The 19,927-nt window shown below is 44.6% G+C and overlaps 1 protein-coding gene across 16 annotated transcripts in view; it reads right to left on the bottom strand.

Moving 5' to 3' along the window:
* Positions 1-520: 520 nt before the first annotated feature.
* The window catches only part of FBRSL1 (fibrosin like 1), a 502,275-nt gene continuing 482,868 nt past the window's right edge, over positions 521-19,927 (bottom strand). For 8 of the 16 annotated variants that reach the window (XM_077187583.1, XM_077187589.1, XM_077187584.1 and 5 more), the window contains 10 exons: positions 18,917-18,967; positions 17,886-17,981; positions 14,403-14,474; positions 13,809-13,847; positions 12,894-12,965; positions 11,506-11,638; positions 8,327-8,404; positions 6,804-6,887; positions 5,561-5,801; positions 521-3,553 (listed from right to left, as the gene is read on the bottom strand). In XM_077187583.1, the coding sequence (XP_077043698.1) occupies positions 2,320-3,553; positions 5,561-5,801; positions 6,804-6,887; positions 8,327-8,404; positions 11,506-11,638; positions 12,894-12,965; positions 13,809-13,847; positions 14,403-14,474; positions 17,886-17,981; positions 18,917-18,967 (2,100 nt within the window). In that variant the 3' untranslated portion in view covers positions 521-2,319. The remainder of the gene's footprint in view (positions 3,554-5,560; positions 5,802-6,803; positions 6,888-8,326; positions 8,405-11,505; positions 11,639-12,893; positions 12,966-13,808; positions 13,848-14,402; positions 14,475-17,885; positions 17,982-18,916; positions 18,968-19,927) is intronic. The other 8 variants (XM_077187598.1, XM_077187594.1, XM_077187596.1 and 5 more) reach the window with 4 other exon arrangements.

Here is a 19,927-nt window from a genome sequence, read left to right as displayed (position 1 = left end):
ACACGCAGACTCAAACCCAGGAGCTCTGCCATGCTGCTAAAGCCGCGGAGCGCGAGGGGCTCGGGGCACGGCTCCATCCCCGCAGACAGCTCAGCCCAGGGAAAGGTTTGGGAAGCAAATGGGAGGTGCAGAGCAGCGCTGGAGGTGATAACCTTCCCGTGGTGATGCTGGCAGCAGGGTCCCTCCACACGAGCTGCTGCACACAGGCCGTGCTTCTTTTGCTGTCCTTCCTTCCCCTGGCAGGAGATGCTGAATGAGCCCTGGGGGCGCAGGGCCCCAGGTGCCTCTGGGTCGAGGGGTGGAGATGCTGCAGGGCTGGGGGCACTGCTCTGCTCTCCTCCCCAAACCCCCAAATCCCAACCTCCAAAGCGTGTTCCTTCTGCTGGGAAGGACTGAGAGGCAGAAGCAAATCCCTGTCCCAGCACCAGCCCCTTCCGGCAGCTGCCTCCTCCCAGCCGTCAATAAACCATTAGCCTCGAGTCAACAGCGCTGGCTATGACACACAAACACTCAACTGCCTTTTTCATCCAAAATCAATGTTGTATTTATCTTCATTGATCTACAAGGAAACTGAATGTTTAAAATTACAGGGGGTGCAGGGGGGAGGACGGGGAGGGGGGGGAAACAAGAGTTACAGAGCCAAGAAAATAGTAGCGGATGGCTGAATTAACTAGAGAGAAAAAGCCCAGGATATATAAAACATGGACACTGAAAAATAAAATAAGGGAAGGGGGGATGGTACAGCAAGTAAAACATGGCAAAATTTACATATGGATGAAAAGTAAAATTGGAAATAAAAAATAAATCATGCCAAAAAGCAGTTCAAGGCAGAACCACACTGAAACAAACATTTGCTTATGGTCTTCATGTACTATAGATAATATATCAGAATTTCTTTTTTTTTTTAATCAACCATTAGACTTTTTTTTTTTGCACTCCTAAAATTCTACTTTGTCTTGTATACAGATTCCAATAAGAACACTGCACAATTAGCACAAGGGGTCCACGGAAAATTGTCCTTGCTTGCCAGCGATCCTGCCCACAACACAAAAAAAGAGAAAAAAAAAAGGAAAAAAAAATAAGGAAAGGGTCTGCCGCATGGTACTGTGCCAGTTCCATCTGCTTTTGCCAGCTTGAAAAGTAGGAAACCAAAATTCCCTTCCAGGAGCGTGTGTCTTTCTCTTTCCTTGACGAACTGTCCCTTGTGTTTGTACAAAAAATTCAGTCTCTCTTTTTTTTTTTTTTTTTTGTTAAACACAAGCATCCTTCTTCCTGTTCACATGCCATTGCCATTCTGTCTCCAGAGTTGCGAGTTGGTTGTTTTTGGGTTGTTTTTTTTTTTTTAATTTTTTTTTTATTTAAAACCTTCCTCCCCCCAACATCCACTAAGACCTGCCTCCGAGTTCTTGCATAGTTGAAGTATATATGCCGTACTGAGCTTTCTGAGTGTGAATTTCTGACTGTGACAAGAGTATGAGTTGTAACCATGTTAACAAATAACCAGAGTGGTTCTAGAAACCATTTTTATAAAGTCTACCTATGTTAAGAATTTAATATTGGTGTACATTTATATTAACAGAATATTTACAGTTTGTTTTCTTTTTTTTTTTGTTTAAAACAAGAAGTCAAAAAAAATTCCTCTTAAATTTCTGCATAATATAATAAGGCAAAAAACAAACAGTTTTGTACATTATTATTATTATTAATATTTTAATATATATCTGTAACTTCGGTTCCAAAGTACCAAGGTAAGTGATCAATTGGCCTCAGAAGGGAACCTCACAGTGGACTGTAAAACTACAGTATTTCCATAAATAATACTTTTAAGAAACCCTGGGTATTTTTTTCTTAAGGATCTGAGGCCTTTAAAATGCAAATTTAACTAAAAACAAAAGCAAAATTTCTTCTTTTTTTAAGTGAATAAAGAGCACAAAATTAAAAAAAATACAAATCCATTAAAAATGTTTCTCACATTTGGGAAAAAATGTACAAACTTGATATTCTTAACTCATTTTTTTTTTTAGCACAGAAACAAAAAACAAAACCAAAAATCAATACCTATATATTAAATTCCCATTCTCAGCAACCTTCTTGTTGGAAAGTCCCCAACCCCGTTATTTATGGAAATGTGCTTAACTTCTACAAATTTTACATTAAAAAAAAAAAGTTTACAGCAGTGCATTTTGTAAAAGGTTTGTTGTTTTCTTTTTTTGTTGGTTTTTTTTTCCTGTTTGTGTTTTTTTTTGTCGTTGTTGTTTGCTTGTTTGTTTGCTTGCTTGTTTCTTATGTACAGGTGAGTTTAAAATTCAATGTTGGGGACTATCGTGCCTCTACTTCTTTGGGGTTCCTAGAGGGGGAATAGTCCCTGGACTCTGAGTTTGTGAGTGGGGTAGTCCTGCGAGGGGAGGCAGGTCTGGTGCTGCTGGCTGGTACGAGAGGCGGCGGCGCGCTCAGCGCTGCGGTCGGCGGGTTCCTGTTCAAAATCCCGTTGTGCATGGCAGTGGATGGACTCAGTCTGGGGTAATGCATCCCGCTCAAATGAGGCATGAAGGATGGCACGTGTGCCAGGTGGCTTTCGATGGGGGACGAGTGCAAGTGGTGCATTCTGGCACGCTCAAGTTCTTCCCGTAAGTGCAAGCGCTCGCGCTCCTCCACTTGCCGCAACCGCTCCTGCTCTCGGCGGGCTTCCAGAAGGTTCTCGTGGTTGTAGTCGTGTGGTTCCCTGTCTCTGTAGGAACGCTCGTGGTCATAAAAGCCAGAGGTGGTGGGAAACCTGTGGATAGGATCTGTCCGGAGCTGGAAGTCCATTCGACGGTGCAGGTCTAAGCTCCGGTAGGCATCTCGCAACGGGTCCCTCATCGGGTCCCAGGAAAATCCGGGATGCGGCAGCCTCTCTCTTCCTGACAAAGGGTTCATGCCTATGAGCGGGGTCATCATCCTGCTGCGGTCCAGGACATTCATGTTGTTCATCTGGTGCACGCTGCCCATGGAGATGGGCATGGAGGCAGCCATCGAGTGAGGCAATGATAATCCGTGGAGAGTGGGCGGTGGCGGATGCTCCACTGACCGGGAGTGCTGGGAAGGCTCAGACCCAACCACTAGCACATCACTGTCTTCCTTCCTCTCCTCCTTGACTTTGATGTCATTCTTAATCTTCTGGAGGTCGCTGGGAAGCTCTGTCTTTCTCTCCATGTCCTTGCTCATTAGATTGGTAAGCTTCAGGCTCTCACTTAGTGCAGGTTTGCTGTATGGGGATACAGACTGGATTACTGGCTTTGTGTTGTCCTCAGAGGGTCTCTTATCATGGCTTGGAGTTTCCTTCACTGGGGAACGGCTCTCTTTGATCTTGTGTTCAGCTATGGGCGGCTCTCTCAGCCGGTCAGGGTGCTCTCTCTCGGGCTCCTTGGACCTCTCCCTGTCCCCGAGGCTGACCTGCCTGATGGGCTCGCTGGAGCTCTGGCTGTTGCTGCGGATGAGATTGCTGATCTGGTGCGTCACTGGGGCGGATGCTGGCGAGGATCTGTTCGAATGTCTGTTTTTATCCATGAGGTCTCTGTAAAAAGACAGAAGGTGCATCCTTGGTTATGTGTGAACAAACACACCCGTTTTGTTGGGCATGCACAGTGCCGTGCCCATTTGTACACTTTGAGATTGCTCAGGAAAGGATTTGGAAAGTTCTGCAAACATCAGCTACAGCTGCAATCCTATGCTAAGCGATATGCACGAGCTGCCTTTACATACTTGAAAGACAAAAAAAAAGTTAAACGTCCACAAATGTAGGACTAAACTGGGGATGTGGCTGGAAGAATACTATATTCACCCTAAGACCATTTCACTGAGAAATGTAGGGAAAGAAGAATTCTAGACAGCTTATTTTTCTTTTAAAAAAGCTTATTGTGTGCTCATGTGTACATCTTGCTGCCAGACAATGACCTTCTCAGCTGTAAAACTTGGGTTCCTTTCCTAAAACATGGATCCAGACATACAAAACTACAGAAATGTATGCAGGTCTTTCCCAAGTCAGCCTCATTGTCTGGAAGCAGCCATAAGGTGAAGCTGATTTTCCTACAGAACTGTAAGACTTTTTGTTATTGGCAGTTCTTGCAGGTAAGCCAGATGCTTCAGGAGAAACACCCTTGAATCAGCCACGAAACTGAACAACTGAGCTGTGTTTCAAGAGGACCTGCTGCGATAAACAAGGGGTCTGATGACAACATCCATGGTTTAGAAAGAGAGGCACAAAGGTTTACATTTCCAATTGCACCTCTGCCTCTGAGCAAGCCAATTAGTCACAGTTAATCCCACCTTTTTAACAGGGGAATAAATAATGCTCACCTTCTAAAAGCACTTTGCTCTGAATGAGAGACACTTTAAATGCAAAATATGATCGTGTGATTGAGAGAACTGCATTATGCAGCTGAGAGGTTCACTTTGCCTAAGTTTTATGTTGTGTTTGTTTTTGAGAGCTGTAAGACCTGAGTGCTGAAAGCTTGAGATGTTCTGGGGAGCTGTGTAAGTATTTATCCCTTATGATTACATTTGCTAACCCAGCTTTCTTCCTCTGTGGTAGTCCTGATTGCTGGTCAAGGATGTGGTTTATTAAAACCATGGCCAAATAGGGATGCTGGGGACAGCTTAAGCTCAATTAATAGAAGTGTAATAGAGCTGTTAACCCCTGTGTGAACACTCCTGAGAGTAAAGTAACCTTGGTCTGCAAATTAATTCCATTAGAGCCAAGAAGGGACACCTTCCCTACCTGAACGAAATCTGTGCAAGGATGTCAGACAATTTAACATGTAAAGCAAGAAGATTTTCAGCCTATTGCTTCCATATAATCTTGTTCACAGGTACTGCCTGAAGATCTCATTAAAAGCACTCCAGCAATCTATGAACCCCTATCACGAGTCAAGCATACACATCTAAGACTTGCAGGCTGTTATTGCCTACAAAGAAGAAGCCTGTTGGAGACAACTGGCCTCTGAAATGTAAAGGGCTTCACAGCTTCAAAATCATATAACTGGGAGCTAATGAAGTAACTATAGCCCAGGTGATACAGGTCTGTCATCTTTAATAAGGATTTGCCCACAATGCAATTTTTTAAAATCACTTTTGCTAATAGATTCATGCACACTGCTCCAGATACAGGCATTTGCATTGTTATCTCATTAATGTCCAGCTAACATTTGAATTCATCAGCATATCTGTACATTAATGAGAACTATGACTGTCTCCAAAGGACCCGTCACAATTTCAGCAGTCCTAAAGCAGCTGCACTGAAAACAGCCAAGTTTTCAGTGCAATGAAAACACAGCAACACACTCAATTCCTCAGCCTGGTGTGATTTGTTAACCAACTAGCAGGGACTGGGTTACTGTATTTCCACAGAAGACAAATCCTAAAAGGCAAAGAGGAATTTTTGTGGTGTTGCTAGCACTTGTGCTTATCTGAGGAAAAGACCCCCCCAGCTGCTTTAAGGATCAGCAACATTTTAGGGAAAACAGAAAAAATACAGAGGAAAAGCAGTCCCGGGAGGAAGAGGTCAGAAGCCCACAGTGCTCACCTCTCTTTGTCTCTGTCGTCCTTGCTCAGAGAAAGGTCCCTCTTGTCGGGCTCCCGCTCCCTGTCCCTGTCCCTGTCGTGGTTTGTCACCGAGGAGCTCCGCTCCGAATCCGAGGGCTTGGGCCACTGGGGAGGGGTTGGGAAGGACGGCGGGGTCCGGTGCAGTCTGTTCCATGGCTCATGGGGGTTATTGAAATTCTGCAGGTTTGGGCCATCTTTGTGAGTAAAAATGTTGTTGTGAGCTAGAATAACGGCAGGGGGAGGAAGAGTTAAAAATAATTCAAAGCCAATCATTTATACAGACATTTTTCACAATATTAGTCACAACCAGAGCTGTCCTTTTAAGGCTTTTGAATGGTGAGGGGGAGCTACTAGTGAGTGGAGACAGATAATTCCAACACTGGGTGTAAGATCCACCAGCTTTTAAAGGCTGTTGTTGGAGGAAGCTTTATACATTTCAATAACTCAGAGACTACTGAAAATGCCCAGCTTCTCTTCTCCCCCCACCCCAGGCAAGGGCTCCAGCACAAAAGCAGTGTTTGTCCTCAGCTCCTCTCTCTGGCAGAAACTTTAATTTGTGGGTAGTTACAAGCAATCAGCTGCCTGCAGCTGAGGCTTCAGGGACTTTTTTTGTTGAAGAACCCAGACTATTTGGTGGTATGTATGTGTGTGTATAAACACAGAGCTTGGCTGTAGGCTTTTCAGAACAGTCACTCGATTTTCCTCCATCCATCTTCAGCTGATTCCTGTTGCACCATGAGATGCACAAGCATGCTCTCTTATGTGTGGCTCTCAAGCATGTTTAGCCTACAGCTGACATGTTTTTGAGGTAGAATTATTTTACACATGTAATTTAAACTTCAGCCAACGTTTACAGAGGATGTCTACAGGAATTAGAAGTATCAATAGCTGCCCCACCGTGCATCTTCGCTGGTGAAGGGTGTTACTTTAGGTGCCCACAGGGTCCCAGAGCTCGGTGGGGTTTTGCAGCTCCAGGGGCTCTCTGAGCACTCAAGGTACCAACCCTCAGCAGTGAGGAGGCACAGAGCACAGCTCCTGACCTCTGTGACATGCAGAAAAGCTCCCACCGCAGAGACCTGGAAATCTTAGGTGCAGTGTTTTCAGATAGGAGAATGGAGGTTAGGAATTAAACTTCTTTAAAAACTACCACCAGCTGCTGTAAATATTAGCATGTGGCTTTTCTGGAAGGGATGTTTGTCTGCAGTAACCCAGCCAGTACTTACTCAGAGCATGACTGCCTAATCCTCCAAAGGCATTGCTGCCTAAGTTCCCAAGGCCGCTGAAGGTGCTTGACCTGCTAAATGGATCTGGAAAGGCAAACAGGGATTTAGCAGGCATTTAGCCAAGAATGTTGGAGAATGAAACGCACCCCTCCCCTTCTTAACGGTTTGAATCCAAGTAGGATTAGGCCAGACTTTAAGCTGATCCTTCTCATTGCAAGGTTCTTTGCACAGAAAATTCCCATCATGTTAAAATGGAGAAGGGATTCAGTGCTCACTCTGCAAACAGGTGCTGTAATAAACTTTTGTATTCGAGTCAGAAGTGAGTTAGAAATTAAGGTCTAATAGCTGAAATTAGGGTGGCTGCTGAGCTATAACTCTCTTTCCTTGTCAGTACTAATAGTAGAAACATTGCAATTGCCTTGAAAGAAGAATCTCAGCAGGCCCTTAGGCCAGCACTGAGGAGATGACTGTCTTGTTTATGCACTTTTTTTCCAGTAAAGGCACCCATCACCAGAAGAGGTTCCTCTCTGGGAGCACATAGCCCATCTCAGGTTTCCACACTCCAGAGACAGCTATGGGTTAAATCCTACCAGTGTACCTATTTTCTTTCCTACTGGTCATCTCTAAACAACTCCTCCTCCTGCCCACTGGCTTTTTGACTGTCCCCTTCAAACCCTTAACTTGCCATGTTATAGGAGGTAATGCTGCTCTCCACTTCCTCACAGATATCACATTTAAAATATCAAGGCAAACGGCACAAATAGAATAGCTTGTATCTTAAAGCAAACAGCTATTTGCCTATTTACTTATTTAAAACAGTTCTTGCCCTTCCTCTTTGATCTTAAGTAGCTGAGTGACTCAGTAGAGATAGTTAATTTTGACAGAATGTTCAGGAATTGATGTAAATCTGGGTATTTGCAAGAGAAAAAAGTCTACTAGGTCATGTGGCATGCCACATTTACTGATTGGATGAATGTTACTAAAACATTAATCAACAGAGCTTGAACTTTAATTGGCAATGAGCTGCTTGTGAGCTTCTAAAATGAGGAAATTTGACAAAATCAGGCTCTACTTACTGCCAATTAGGAAACTGAAAGTCTGGCAAAATGTGCAGAACATCTACTTGCCAGGAACTGTTCCCTGAACTCTTTTACACAACATAGTCAAGACCTTTCATAGGTGGAAAATGGTACAGGAGGAGCCCATTTTAAGCTGAGGCTTGTCTGAGGTATCTTTGCATAAATTTCCCCCATTTCTTCAGGCACATTCAGGAGCACAGGACTCTACAGGTCACATTTTGGCTGCAGTGCAGTGCCCCAGCAGGGACAGATGTGACAGCTCTGCACTGCCCTCTCCTTTGGGGGGCAGTGAGGGCATGTGCTGGGAGCTGGCAGGGATGAGAAGCTGGCCAGCTTTGGCATCCTCAGGCAGTTTGAGCCTTTCCCTCCCCTGGTGCAGGACCACACTGAGAGCCAGGAAGGGGGCAGAGGTACAGAGGTGAAGGCAGGGCTACTTACACTTACCTGCCAAGTGGTTTGTAGGCAGGAAACTGCTGTGGTGAGGTGAGGGACCAAAAGGGGTGGTGGCTGGATGCGTCGCACCTGTGAGAACAAGGGCCCTTTTTAGTTCAGGGGCAAGTGACTCCTGGTATACACAGAGCTCCTGGCCATCACGTTCAAGAGCTGGATGCAAAGGCCACATTGAAACAACAAAGGCAGGGGAAGACCCCAAACCTTGGCTGAGTGTGCAGCATGGATCTCCCTGAGAGCCCTACCAAGGAGTCTAACACGGCACTGGGGGCAGGAGCAGAGCTTGCACTGAGAGCTGCTGCTCACCTGCAGTAACAGGGAAGCCAAGCTCTTTGTCTGACATTTTCAGTCATTACTCCATGTTGACATGAAAAAGGGCCAGCCCAGGTTATGGGCCCAGCCAGAAGGTGCTCAGAGGTGACTGATTAGTCTGTATGAAACACCAGTTAATGACAGGCACACAGGGAACATCAATCATGCTTCTCCCATGAGAGCTCCAGCTACGCTCTCACATCTGTCTCTGCATCCACAGGCTCCCCCTGGTATTTTTTCCCTTTCCTAGACACTGCTCATTGCCATGGTGCCTCACCTCCTCGTGGGAAAGAACACCACTGCTGAGCATGCTGGATTACACCAGGCTGAGGAGATGGGAAGGAAGGGGTGAAACAAGCAGGTCTGCCCTGTATTTCAAGGTGGACCAGGCTCATGCAGGAAACTCTGCTCTCCTTTCAGAGCAGAAAATGAGAGATTTTCTTCCTCTGCAGGCAGGCATATGTGAATCTGAACGGGCTCACAACCTCAGAGTGAGAAGCGCTGGTGTCAGCTGTCACTGGTCAGCCCCTGACCTGGCCTTCCTTGGAGACAGAGCCCAGCCCTGATGTGAAACACACTCCTGTGTCCAGAACATGAGCAAACTGTGAAACCTGAGAGGGAGACAGAGCTCTGTGTCCCTCACCAGCTTGGGCACCTCAAACCCAAGCAGCCAGAAAATGAGTTGAAGAAACTTAAGAGAGACCACGGCAACGAGACCCATCCAGTACCTCTCTATAAACATTCTGACTGCTCCAATGCTTCAAGACGGATGGAGACTGTCATCTTCCTAATCCTTTAAGATTTCAGAAGGTGTATAATGGATGGGAGATTTCTTCAAAGGAGACGGCTTACAAACTCCACTACATGGGCTGATAATAAAAAATCCTCTGGAGGAAGCCAGGAGCAGCATTGCAGGCTGTCAGGCTGTTATTAAATAGACTGTCTGCCAGGCAGCCCAGCATCCCTCCTGGAGACAGGTGGCCCTAAGATAACTTATGTCTCCCCCAGTAACCAGGCAATGCAGCAGAACCAATGATTCACACCAACTGCACACGTGCTCAGTAAGGTGAAAAGAATGCCTCAGATATTCCAGAGTAAAAGCTTTATTCCTCCACGTATTCCAGCTGCAGTGTTTGCTCACACTGACAGCACTCTTTACCTGGATTTACTGTGTGATGGCTCTTGTGATTAATATACTCACAGACAAGTTGTTATAAGGTTGCTTCTCTCTACTGAAAGTTTTCTATTAGTTTGCCTTCTTTAATGTTTCTATTTCATACTATTTTCCCTCTTGCTTTTACAAATGAAAAGCAAGCCATGCTTGCATCTTTTAAGGGAAAAAACTCCAGATACCAACTGGACTGGTGCTTTTCTGTCTGTTAGGGTAATTCTGTCCAGAACAGCCTACAGTAGCAAAACCAGATATGAAATAAGATTCTTGTAATGACAGCACAGGACAGTGATAAGGAAACATCTGCCAGAGGAAAACAGCCAGAGGTTTGTAAATAAGCAGTGCTTATGCATCCAAGGAGATGCAATAAGTATCTTAACCTTGTACTATCAAAACACCTTTACAGAGACCAAAATACAGGGTAGTGCCCTACAATGGAGAGCTGGTACCAGCACTGATTACATGTGCTAGAAGTGTGCATTTGATGCTTAAGAATTTCCATCCACAGACAGAGCAGAAAGACAGACTGAAGCCCTGGTGGAGTTCCTGAAGGCTATTTGGCATTTGAAACTCAATTCTTAGAGAAATTTCAGCTCAATTGTCATCTGTTGCTTTTCTGTCATTTTTGGGACTGGGTTCAAAACTAAAGTCATTAATTTCCACAGGGTTGAACCAAGGCTGAATATGACCATGTCTGCACTGAATTAAGGTGATTGTGCAATATTGCATCATAAAACCAGAGTAACATTAGGGAAGAAAATGTCATTATTTTCCAATTAATTACATACATAAAGAGCTAAGTTACATCTCATCAATTGGTGCAGCTCATTCAGAATGCAGACTTCGGCCTCTCAAACACAGAGAGAAAATGTGAAGAAGTTGAGAAGAAAGTTAAGTTTGAGAATAAGAACAACATTTAGCATTTGGTAGACAGATGTCCACATGAATCCACGCTGGTATCCTAGACCAGAATGGGAGAGCTGCAGTCTCCCATGGTCACAGCCATCCAGAACAACACAGTGAAGGTTACTGTCCTTTGGTAATTGTGTAATTGTAATTACTTCTCCAACAAATTGGAAAACAATTGATCAGTGTAAATTGTATTTAATTCTTTGGGGCTCTTTGTAAATTCAATATACCATTTTAAGCCCTGGACTTTGCTTAACTTTGTAACACATAGAGGAATTTTCTATTTAAAAAACAAACACTTGACAAATACACCTTCTGTGATATTTTCAGTGCTGTTATTGAAGTTTTCCTTTTATAAAAACCCCTTGTTTTCAGAAAACAAACAGAAACTTGGTGAGTGGAGGAGCTGAGAAGAATAACATGACAAATACAAAAGCAAGAAAGAGACTGGGGCCACTTCCAATCCTGTGCAATGGAAACATTTTCAAGTGTTTTGTCAAAATCACTTTTAAAAAATCATTCTATAGCCTAGTAATCAGGCATATAAGAACTAGCTGCACACAGGAGTGTGGGCCAACTGCTGCAGCTCAGTGATGTGCAGAGGATCCTGCTCTGGAGGTGGTGGCAGAGCCCTGGACACAGCAGAGTCTCTGCACCCCTTGAACCAACCTTGCTTCTGTTTTTGAGGCATATGTAACTGCAAAGTCATGCATGACATACACTGACTGTTTCTTGTTTGTTTTGGTTTGTTTTTAATAAAAAAGGAATGATCTTCCCTTACCTGTGGTAGAAAACAGAGGCCTGGCAAGATCTTGTGGATAATGGAAGCCTGGAAACACTCCAGGGGCGGGAGGTCTGCTGAACAGGTCAAGTTTACCACCTATCTCTAGCTTGTGGGGATCCAGCTGCATTTGCTGTCAAATGATATAAAACCAATCTCATTACACACTTCCTTTTTTATGGGAAAACAAGAGAGGGAGTTAAGGCTCATTCCTCCCTCGCCCTGCCAGGAGCGTTGGTGACAGCGACAGCGGCGTCCCCGCTCACGCAGCGCAGCCGTGGCCGGGCTCTGCCAGGCTCTGCAGGGCCACCCCAACCCTCCCAGCTGCCTGCCCCACGCCAGGCTGAGGTCAGCAGGGAGCCCTCAGCCCCCAGCACAGGCTGCAGCAGGAACAGACACACCGAGGGCACGGCGCCGCAGGAGCAGCCAGTGCTCTCAGCCTGACAAAAATACTCTGCAGGCACAGAGTGACTGACAGAAGCCTCGAGAGCTGGGTGATGGGCTTGTCTGTTCTGCCTCTCCAGTTTGAGAGAGACATGCCCATGCTGTGCCCTTCCTGCAGCCAGGACAGCTCAGTGGGCAGGCAAGGGGCAAAGGATGAAGGGAGCTATGAGGCTCCTCCAGAGACTGTTTTTATCCTTGCCCTGTAGAAGTGAGCATGGCCAGAACTGCACCTTAGTCATAGAAGCCTATGAATAGCTTAATGATTATGTATTTGCTTATAAAAATATATGGACATACACCCCCTTCAGAGGCACCTACTTAAGCAGAGAATAGACTTCATTAATGGGACAAAAAAACTATTCTAGGAGCTGTGAAAAAATAAAATCTACAGAAGTCCCTTTATCAGCTATTCTACCTGCCATAGGGAGTCTAAAGCCTGCAACAGCACTCCAGGGTACCTACATCCTGTTACCTCTTGAGTGCTAAACCCCCTCCCTCTGCCCACCATCACAGCAGCACAGGAAGCCCCACAATCTCTAACACTGATGTTATCAATCTACTCTGCTGCTCTCTGCTCTGTAATGTTCTTCACTGCATTGGCCATTTCATTACCTCCTCCACAGGAGGTACTAATGCAGAAGGGAAGCGACATTAAATGTGCATGCTTTGTGAAAAAAAAAAAAAAGAAAAGATTGACTTGGGGAAAATTACTCTGTCCCTCACTTTCTTCCCCCCTTTCTGGCTGTACACCCTTCCACCCAGCTCCTCTGCCCTCAGATAAACTTTACAGTTGCTACAATAAATGTTAAAGGAGTGTAAGTATTAGTTAATCAATACAGGCAAGCTTGAGAATCACCACAGTAACTGCTTCCTGCCCATTACTCACTCAAATACAATCTGTAAGCTAAAAGACCTGGCTGTGTTCCAGAAACCATCTGAATTACCTTTATCTTTTGCTGGTGATGGTAGATCTGCCAGGCGATCTGTACATGAACCGCACACCACTTCCCGGGCTTCTGCAGTGGAAAGCACAAGAATTTAGATTAATTTATACGTTAGCAATCTACATCAGATAGAACATTTCATTTCCCTTACTGTCAACCAGGCAGCTAAGCAATGAGAAAGGCTGATTACTAAAACGGCACAATGGGTGATCAACATTTTCTGCTGTACTGCAGCAGATGATGTTTAAATTAAGAAGGAAACAGGAAGAATGTGGGATATCTTCCCCATCTCATGGACATCTAGGATCCTGCCTTGTTCTTTCCTACTTGCACTCCCCCCTTCCCAAACTGAAATGAATGGCAGCAAAGAACAGTATGCCATGCTTAAGAGAAAGCAACTAATGGCTGAGAGTTCTGTTTCTGAAAAGAGCCCTGTTCATTCACCCCTGCTGCACTGCAGGCTAAGTCATGCGTGGTTATTATGGCTACTGGCTTTTGGGGAGGGAAAGGGAAGGGACAAACAATCCCCAGGATGAGCAGGGCCACAGCTGAACAAGTCCCTGTTTTCAGCTGAGCCGTGGTACTCACTGTTCCACTGCTTATGTGGAACATCAGCACACTGACCCAAGCCAACACGAATCTGTTCACTGGTGAATGTCTGCCCATGCTCACAGTCATTTATTTCTGTGACCCTCATTTCATACTGTGAACTATTAATGCACATAAATGGATGCAAAATAAGGCCGGGACTCAACCTAAATGTTATTAATCAGAAGTGGCAGAGAGCTAACTGACATTTTGCTTCAAGTAAAAGATGAGCATGAGATTTTCTACTGGACATGTTAAATTTCAAAAGCACATGCACAATATTCCAAGTGTCTGTGTAAAAATATGTATATAAAATCCCCCACAAACCTTACTTACTCTTACTGGAGGCCTATAAGGGTCTGACACCTATGGAAAAAGCAGAAATAAAACAATCAGTCTTTCTAAAACTAGCCAATATACAGAAAGGTGGGGAACTTCCTTCCTCTGAACAAGTAAAAGCATTTAGAAAGCAACGTTCCAGAGAAGTCCCCTGTGACATGGGAAACCTAAAAGGCTTAAAGAAGGTTTAAAACTTCTCTTTCATTCCTTGAACCAAGCTCAGCAGAAATTTATGATAAACAAAGCAGCTTCAGGCCAGCAGCTGAACAGTGCCAGTGCTTTTCTGAACCTTGTAATTATTCTGAAATGGAGTGCATGAGAGTACTCTCCAAGCAATACCTAGAGGAAAGACATTGAAGGGGTTTCCTGCCCCATTTTCCTCTGACTTTTGAAAGAAGAATTTGAATTCATGACTGGGGGAGATTGCTGTCTCACCAGAAAAAGACAACTTCTCTCCTCACTGCATGTTCCCAGTCTAGAAGGCCAATTTGCTCACCAGCCTACTCTTGTTTTTTATCAGCAATCACTGTGTTTACTGTACACCCAGATAAGCTGAAAAGAAGTTTATTTATTGTTGCCTACCCCTGGAGTCTTCTGCAGCAGCGTATGGTGGACTGTGCCTGGTCTACCTGCTACATCGATAGGGTTTGAAGTCTGAAAGACAAGAAGAGAGCGTGAATAATACTGTATCACACCAGTGGTACATTTAACATCTCTATCTGATGTTAACAGCATTAATTAGTCCATGTTTGCACTGTGCTTTGAGCACGCATATTGCTACATTAGTGCTAAATGTTATCTCTTACTGACAGCCAACAGCATTTAACCACCATGTCATTTATTATTATTGAGCAGCAGTAACAGTGTTCCAGTAGCACCCCTAAGCCCCGCTGAGATCACACCCCGTTTGCTGTGCATGTGCATGGGAAGAGACAGTCCCTGCCCCCCAAGCTTATTCCTTAGACAAAACAGGCAGGAGGTAGGAGAGAGAACAAGAGAGGTGGCCTGACTCCCTCCATGTTCCAGGCAGCAGACAGGAACAGAATAACTTGAGCATCCCAGTCCCATATTCCACACACTGGACCATGGCCCCTCTCTGACTGGGGCCAGGTAACACAATGCCTGAACCAGCAACAGCCCATCTATCTACTCCAACAAGGCAAAAATGAGAAACCTTAGAAGGTGCCTGTGGGTCTTTTACAGCTTTGCATTGTTTACCCCATCATTTTCCAGCAAGAATTAAACACCTCATTGAAGGAATCCCTGCTCCTCCTCCTCCTCCTATGGATCCCACCTGTTGTCCTGTCCTAATGATCCCCAAGAACTCGTCCATCTCCTCACTCTGGCATTCATCCATCTCCCACTCCCAGAGCAACTGCACCTGGTGCCTCCACACAGCTGAGTGCAGAGGGGTCAAACCTCATTCCCCAAGAGATTATTTCACTCATGTTTTAGGTCAAATTATAGCAGATTTCAAACAGTTCGAGGCATGAGTATAATCCTGGGTGTAGGAGGGAAGGTAGGTTTTAGCTTGTCTAAGGCTATGTAACTTCCAGACTCATTGAAAAGTGAATTCTCATGTGTGTGTGTGTGTGTGTGTGTGTGTGTGTAGGTAAGTCAATGCATTCCCCAGGCAGATCAGAGCTCTCAGGGTCTCTCTGACAGCTGAGGTAGATATAAGGTGGCAAATAAGTTACAGCTTTCATACAGGCAAGAGCTTAAAGATCACAACATGTTAATAGTATGGTGTCATCCTGTCCCTTTGTCCCCTGGAGAAAGACATGAATGCTTCCTCCAGCAAAGTGAACTGAATACTTCTGACCTTTTCAAGTTCTTAGCTTGTGAGAAATGGCCTTCAGGAAACTCACTGAGAAATTTACCGTCAGCCTGGATTTATGTGCAGTGGACTCACACGCACAGCTGTAGGCAAATGACATGGGAAGGGGAAAAACAAAACCAAGATCTCTGCTGTGGAAAGCAAGAAGTGCAGGAGTCAGAGTGCTAAAGCCAAATCATCAGGTCTGTAGTGATTATGCAGGCTTTCACCAAACAGCTTGGGAGGGAGAGACCACGGAAGAACGATGCAGTAACCATGACTGGAGCAGCTTTGCCTAGAGTTCGGCTCTGCCTCCTCTGGGAAACTGGAAAGTAACGTGCCAAAGCAGCAGATACATTTTTCAACCTATCCCTCTCTTTTTCAGATGTTAGATTGTATGTAAATACTGCACTGTGCAAAAATCAAATGATCTCAGCGATTAACCATGGAACCAGAGTGATCTTGCACTACTGAAACACAAGCTAGCAAGTGTTGGATGTACCTAAAATGAATTAAAAGGTAGTTATAGCAGCACTAGGAACTGCTTAAAAATGTAAAGGATCTGTGCTCACTTTTTCCTTCTCACTATGTAGCTGCTCCTTGGCCTAATGGTATTTTACAGTGAAGATGGAAAGGAGAAGAATGTGCCATTGGTGTGGCAGCAGCTCTTCATGAGCAGGAAGGAGCCTCATGGCAAAACAGCCCTGGCTGCATGTGAGCAAAACTTGTCCAATTCCACCTTATTCCTGCAGCTCCTTTTCTTGGAAAATCAAGTTCCCACCCTGACTACTCAGGGTCTGTAGGGATTCCCTGTCATCCCTTGCAAGAGTAACAACAATTAACACTGGTAGACAAACTCCATCAAGGGATGGCCATGCTCTGTCCCTCATGGTCCCTCTGCTTCCATGAACTGCTCCTTCTCCAGGCCTGCAGCCACCACATACAACACTGCCTCTGAACAAAGCCATTTTAGAGACTTTGCTATTTGTAATGCATCCCTAAAACATTTACTGTTTTAGAGACTTTGCTATTTGTAATGTATCCCTAAAACAAACTAACGTCAAGGATTCAGTGGGCACTGAGGAAATCATCTGGCTTCCATTAAAAGCATTAAGTTAAGGGGGCAGGTTGCAAAAGGCCTTAATTGCAGTTGCTAATTACTGGCTTCCACTGACATCAGTGAGACTGCTGAGGGAAGCACATCCCTCAGACCTGCCTGGTGTGGATATGGAAATCACCTTCCAAATGCCAACAGGAATGGCCTGGCTGCAGTGCTGCACCTTCAAGACTTCTTATACAGTAGCAGAGTTCTATGAAAATGCAGTTCCAGATAAGAAATCTCTAAAATCACAGCATCTGAGGAAGCTGAACATGTCACCTTACAAATGGGGTATATGTGCTCCGTTTTCAAACAAATGCTATATAGATACAATCCATTATTTCTTGTTTGGAGAGATTTAACAGTTTTGGTACATTTAAAAATAGTTAATAAAAAGAACATATCTGGGAGGGGAAAAAAAGCAGTGCACACCACAGAATTTGCCAAAAAATGGGGGTTATGATGGCAACATTTCCAAATGCCAATCAGGGCTAGTTGTAATGACATGTTACAGCTGCAGTGCACCTTTCAAACACATTATCTCAAAGAAGCTTGCAGGCATTAATCAACCCTTATAAAACCCACTGCAAGATAACTTTATAGATGAGGAAGCTGAGGAACAGAAGGTTTAAGCAACTTGCCCAAGGTCAGACAGTGTTTGAGCTGGGAATAAAAATTCAGCTCCTTCAAATTGCTCTACCCATTTCCAGCAGTCTCTCCCTATTGTTCCCACACTTGTGCAGTCAAATTCTCATTGTTTTTTCTGGGAATAAACACAGTTTATCTTTTGCAATCTCAGACCATTAGATTTATAAAATGATTTGGGACTCATCAGTCTATTGTGAGCTGTAAATATTTCAATCAAAATAATGCACTTCACTGTATGCTTCTCCTCCAGTTTCAGCAGACCTCCCAAGTGAGCCACTACATCCTTTCCAAGGAAGGATCTGCAGTGCCAAGAGAAAATTTCTGCTAAAGTGTTGGCTGCTTTGTGCAGAGGATGCTCACAGTTCTGCGGGGTGATCCTTTCCAACCCTGTGCTGCACTTCTGCTATTCAAATCATGTGCTGCAAAATCACCAGAGACAAGACTCTGAACACAGTTTCTCTCCCAGCAAAAGAACAAAGCCTTCAGAAGAAGAAGTTTGTACCTTCGGTTGAAATGCTCCCTGAAGTGACCCAAAGGGACCTGAATGTGGAAGCATGGGTGGCATTCCAGGCATTGCTGGAGGATAGGTTGGAAAGAACTACAAAAGAAAAAGAGATGCTTATGTCACAGGATGACTTGAACAATAATGGAGGTAGGTGCCAAGCCTGGCACATACAAAAATAGTACTGTGCTGAACAAGTGCCACAGTGAAAATACACGATAAATTTGCTTTCAAAATTTTTAAGAGCAAAGCCAAAACTTGAAAAATGCACTCATCTGATAAATTTTCTAGATAGTGCTGAATGAGTGTGCCTTTAAAAATTGTGGACTATTGCAGGAAGCACAGAGCATAATTTAGGGTTTATGTTCACTTTCCATTAACTTTGCATTTTTCTGCTGTTGCAAACAAATCGATCCTGTTTTGAAATGTGACCTCCTTTAATTTTTAAAGCAAAAGGAACCACAAGATGCTGCACTGCACTCTAACCACAGGCAACATGCACACCACCTTGTAGTTGTGTAGGCTGGGTGAAATTTTGCTTAGGCCTCTCCTGAGCACACACAGCAGTTTTACAAGTCCCAAAACATGTAGGTTTTTTTTTTTTTTGTGCTTTGGAGCAGTGGGGAGCACCAGGAAGAAACCACCAGTCTGACTTACTCCTGTGACCTGAGCAAAACCTTGTGAAAGAGCCATGCACTCCGGGCTGCTGCACTGGGAGAAGCACCAGCTGCAAAGGTACTGCAGTGACCACTGACTGAGCAATTCCTGCGCATTCCCTGCCATCCCAGGCACAGCCATACAGAGCCGCAGCAGCAAAAATGCAGGAGACAGAGAATTAAAAAAAAAAAAAAAAAAGAAAAAAAAAAAAGCCCAAAGAAAACTTGGTACCTTAAAAACATAAAAAAAATCAGGACAGAAAAAAGAGCTTTAGAAATGAATGGATCAAAACACTACTCATCAATTGAAAACAAGCAAAAGAAGAGCAAGCAGAACCATTAACAAAGAAACCAAGGAGGAAGGTGAGCACTCACGTTGGAATGTCGAAAGTAAGGGTTGTCTAATTTGGGAGCGTACTTGTCAAACTGGAAAGAAAAGAGAAAAAAAAAAAAGGAAACAGGTGAGTTTGGTTTTGGCAGGAGCAGACACATCAGGATTTCAACATAGACAAATAATCATGGCCCGTGTGTAAGCTTTTAACAGAGCAGAACTGACTGGTTATTCCATACTCGCTCACTGGGATGTGACTGATTTCCCAGGATAACAGAGAGGAGCCCCCAGGCCACGCTGGGCTCTGCCAAGGCTCACTGCAGACCCTGTCTCAGGCACTGCATGACCAGGCTCCTGCCCTGGGAAGAGAGCAGTCCTGATAATGCAGCTCAGTGAAACACAGGGAAGTTCAGCTCCAGGCCCACAACTGGGATCTGCCCCTGGATCGCTGAACTAGATCACAGACTAGAGTTAAGAAATATTTTCCATTAGACCCCAGCATCTACTGTGGGGCTGCCAATTCCAATTCCCAGTCTCCTGGGTTCCTGTAAGCACCAAAATTCTTTGGGAAAGGGCTGAATGACTTTAGATACACAAATATCGATATATTTGCCCTCCCCTGCAAAGGGAGAGTTCCCCAGAGAGAGTTTCCCATTTGCTCCCCAGGGAAAAGGGGACTGTAAACTTTTTCCATTTCAGCATGGGGTTTTAACACCTCCATGTCTGTAGTCTGTGCCCTGTTTGCCCTGCACCATCTTGGAAGAAAACTCAAAGCACATACACATTGCATTTCTGAACAGTATGTACATTCTGCTGGGGAGGAGGGAATGGGAAGGAAGGCAGGGAAGGGAGCTGTAGGACCCCAGGAAAAGCTGCTTATTTGGCAAGTCAGCTGCTGTTTCACGCTCCTCTATGTGCAGGAGAGTAGATTTGTAATTTCATTAATTACAGTTATTACTGGAGCCATGTCCCCTCCAGTGTAAATACCGTAAATTACCAAACACATGCAGCTGTAATTTCAACACTTTTCTCTGGTGTTAGGATTAGCAGACCTG

This window comes from Agelaius phoeniceus, chromosome 18 (assembly GCF_051311805.1).
Source record: "Agelaius phoeniceus isolate bAgePho1 chromosome 18, bAgePho1.hap1, whole genome shotgun sequence".
Lineage (NCBI taxonomy): Eukaryota > Metazoa > Chordata > Aves > Passeriformes > Icteridae > Agelaius > Agelaius phoeniceus.
The sequence above is the reverse complement of the archived record's forward strand: the minus strand, read 5'-3'. Positions and strand labels throughout refer to the sequence as shown.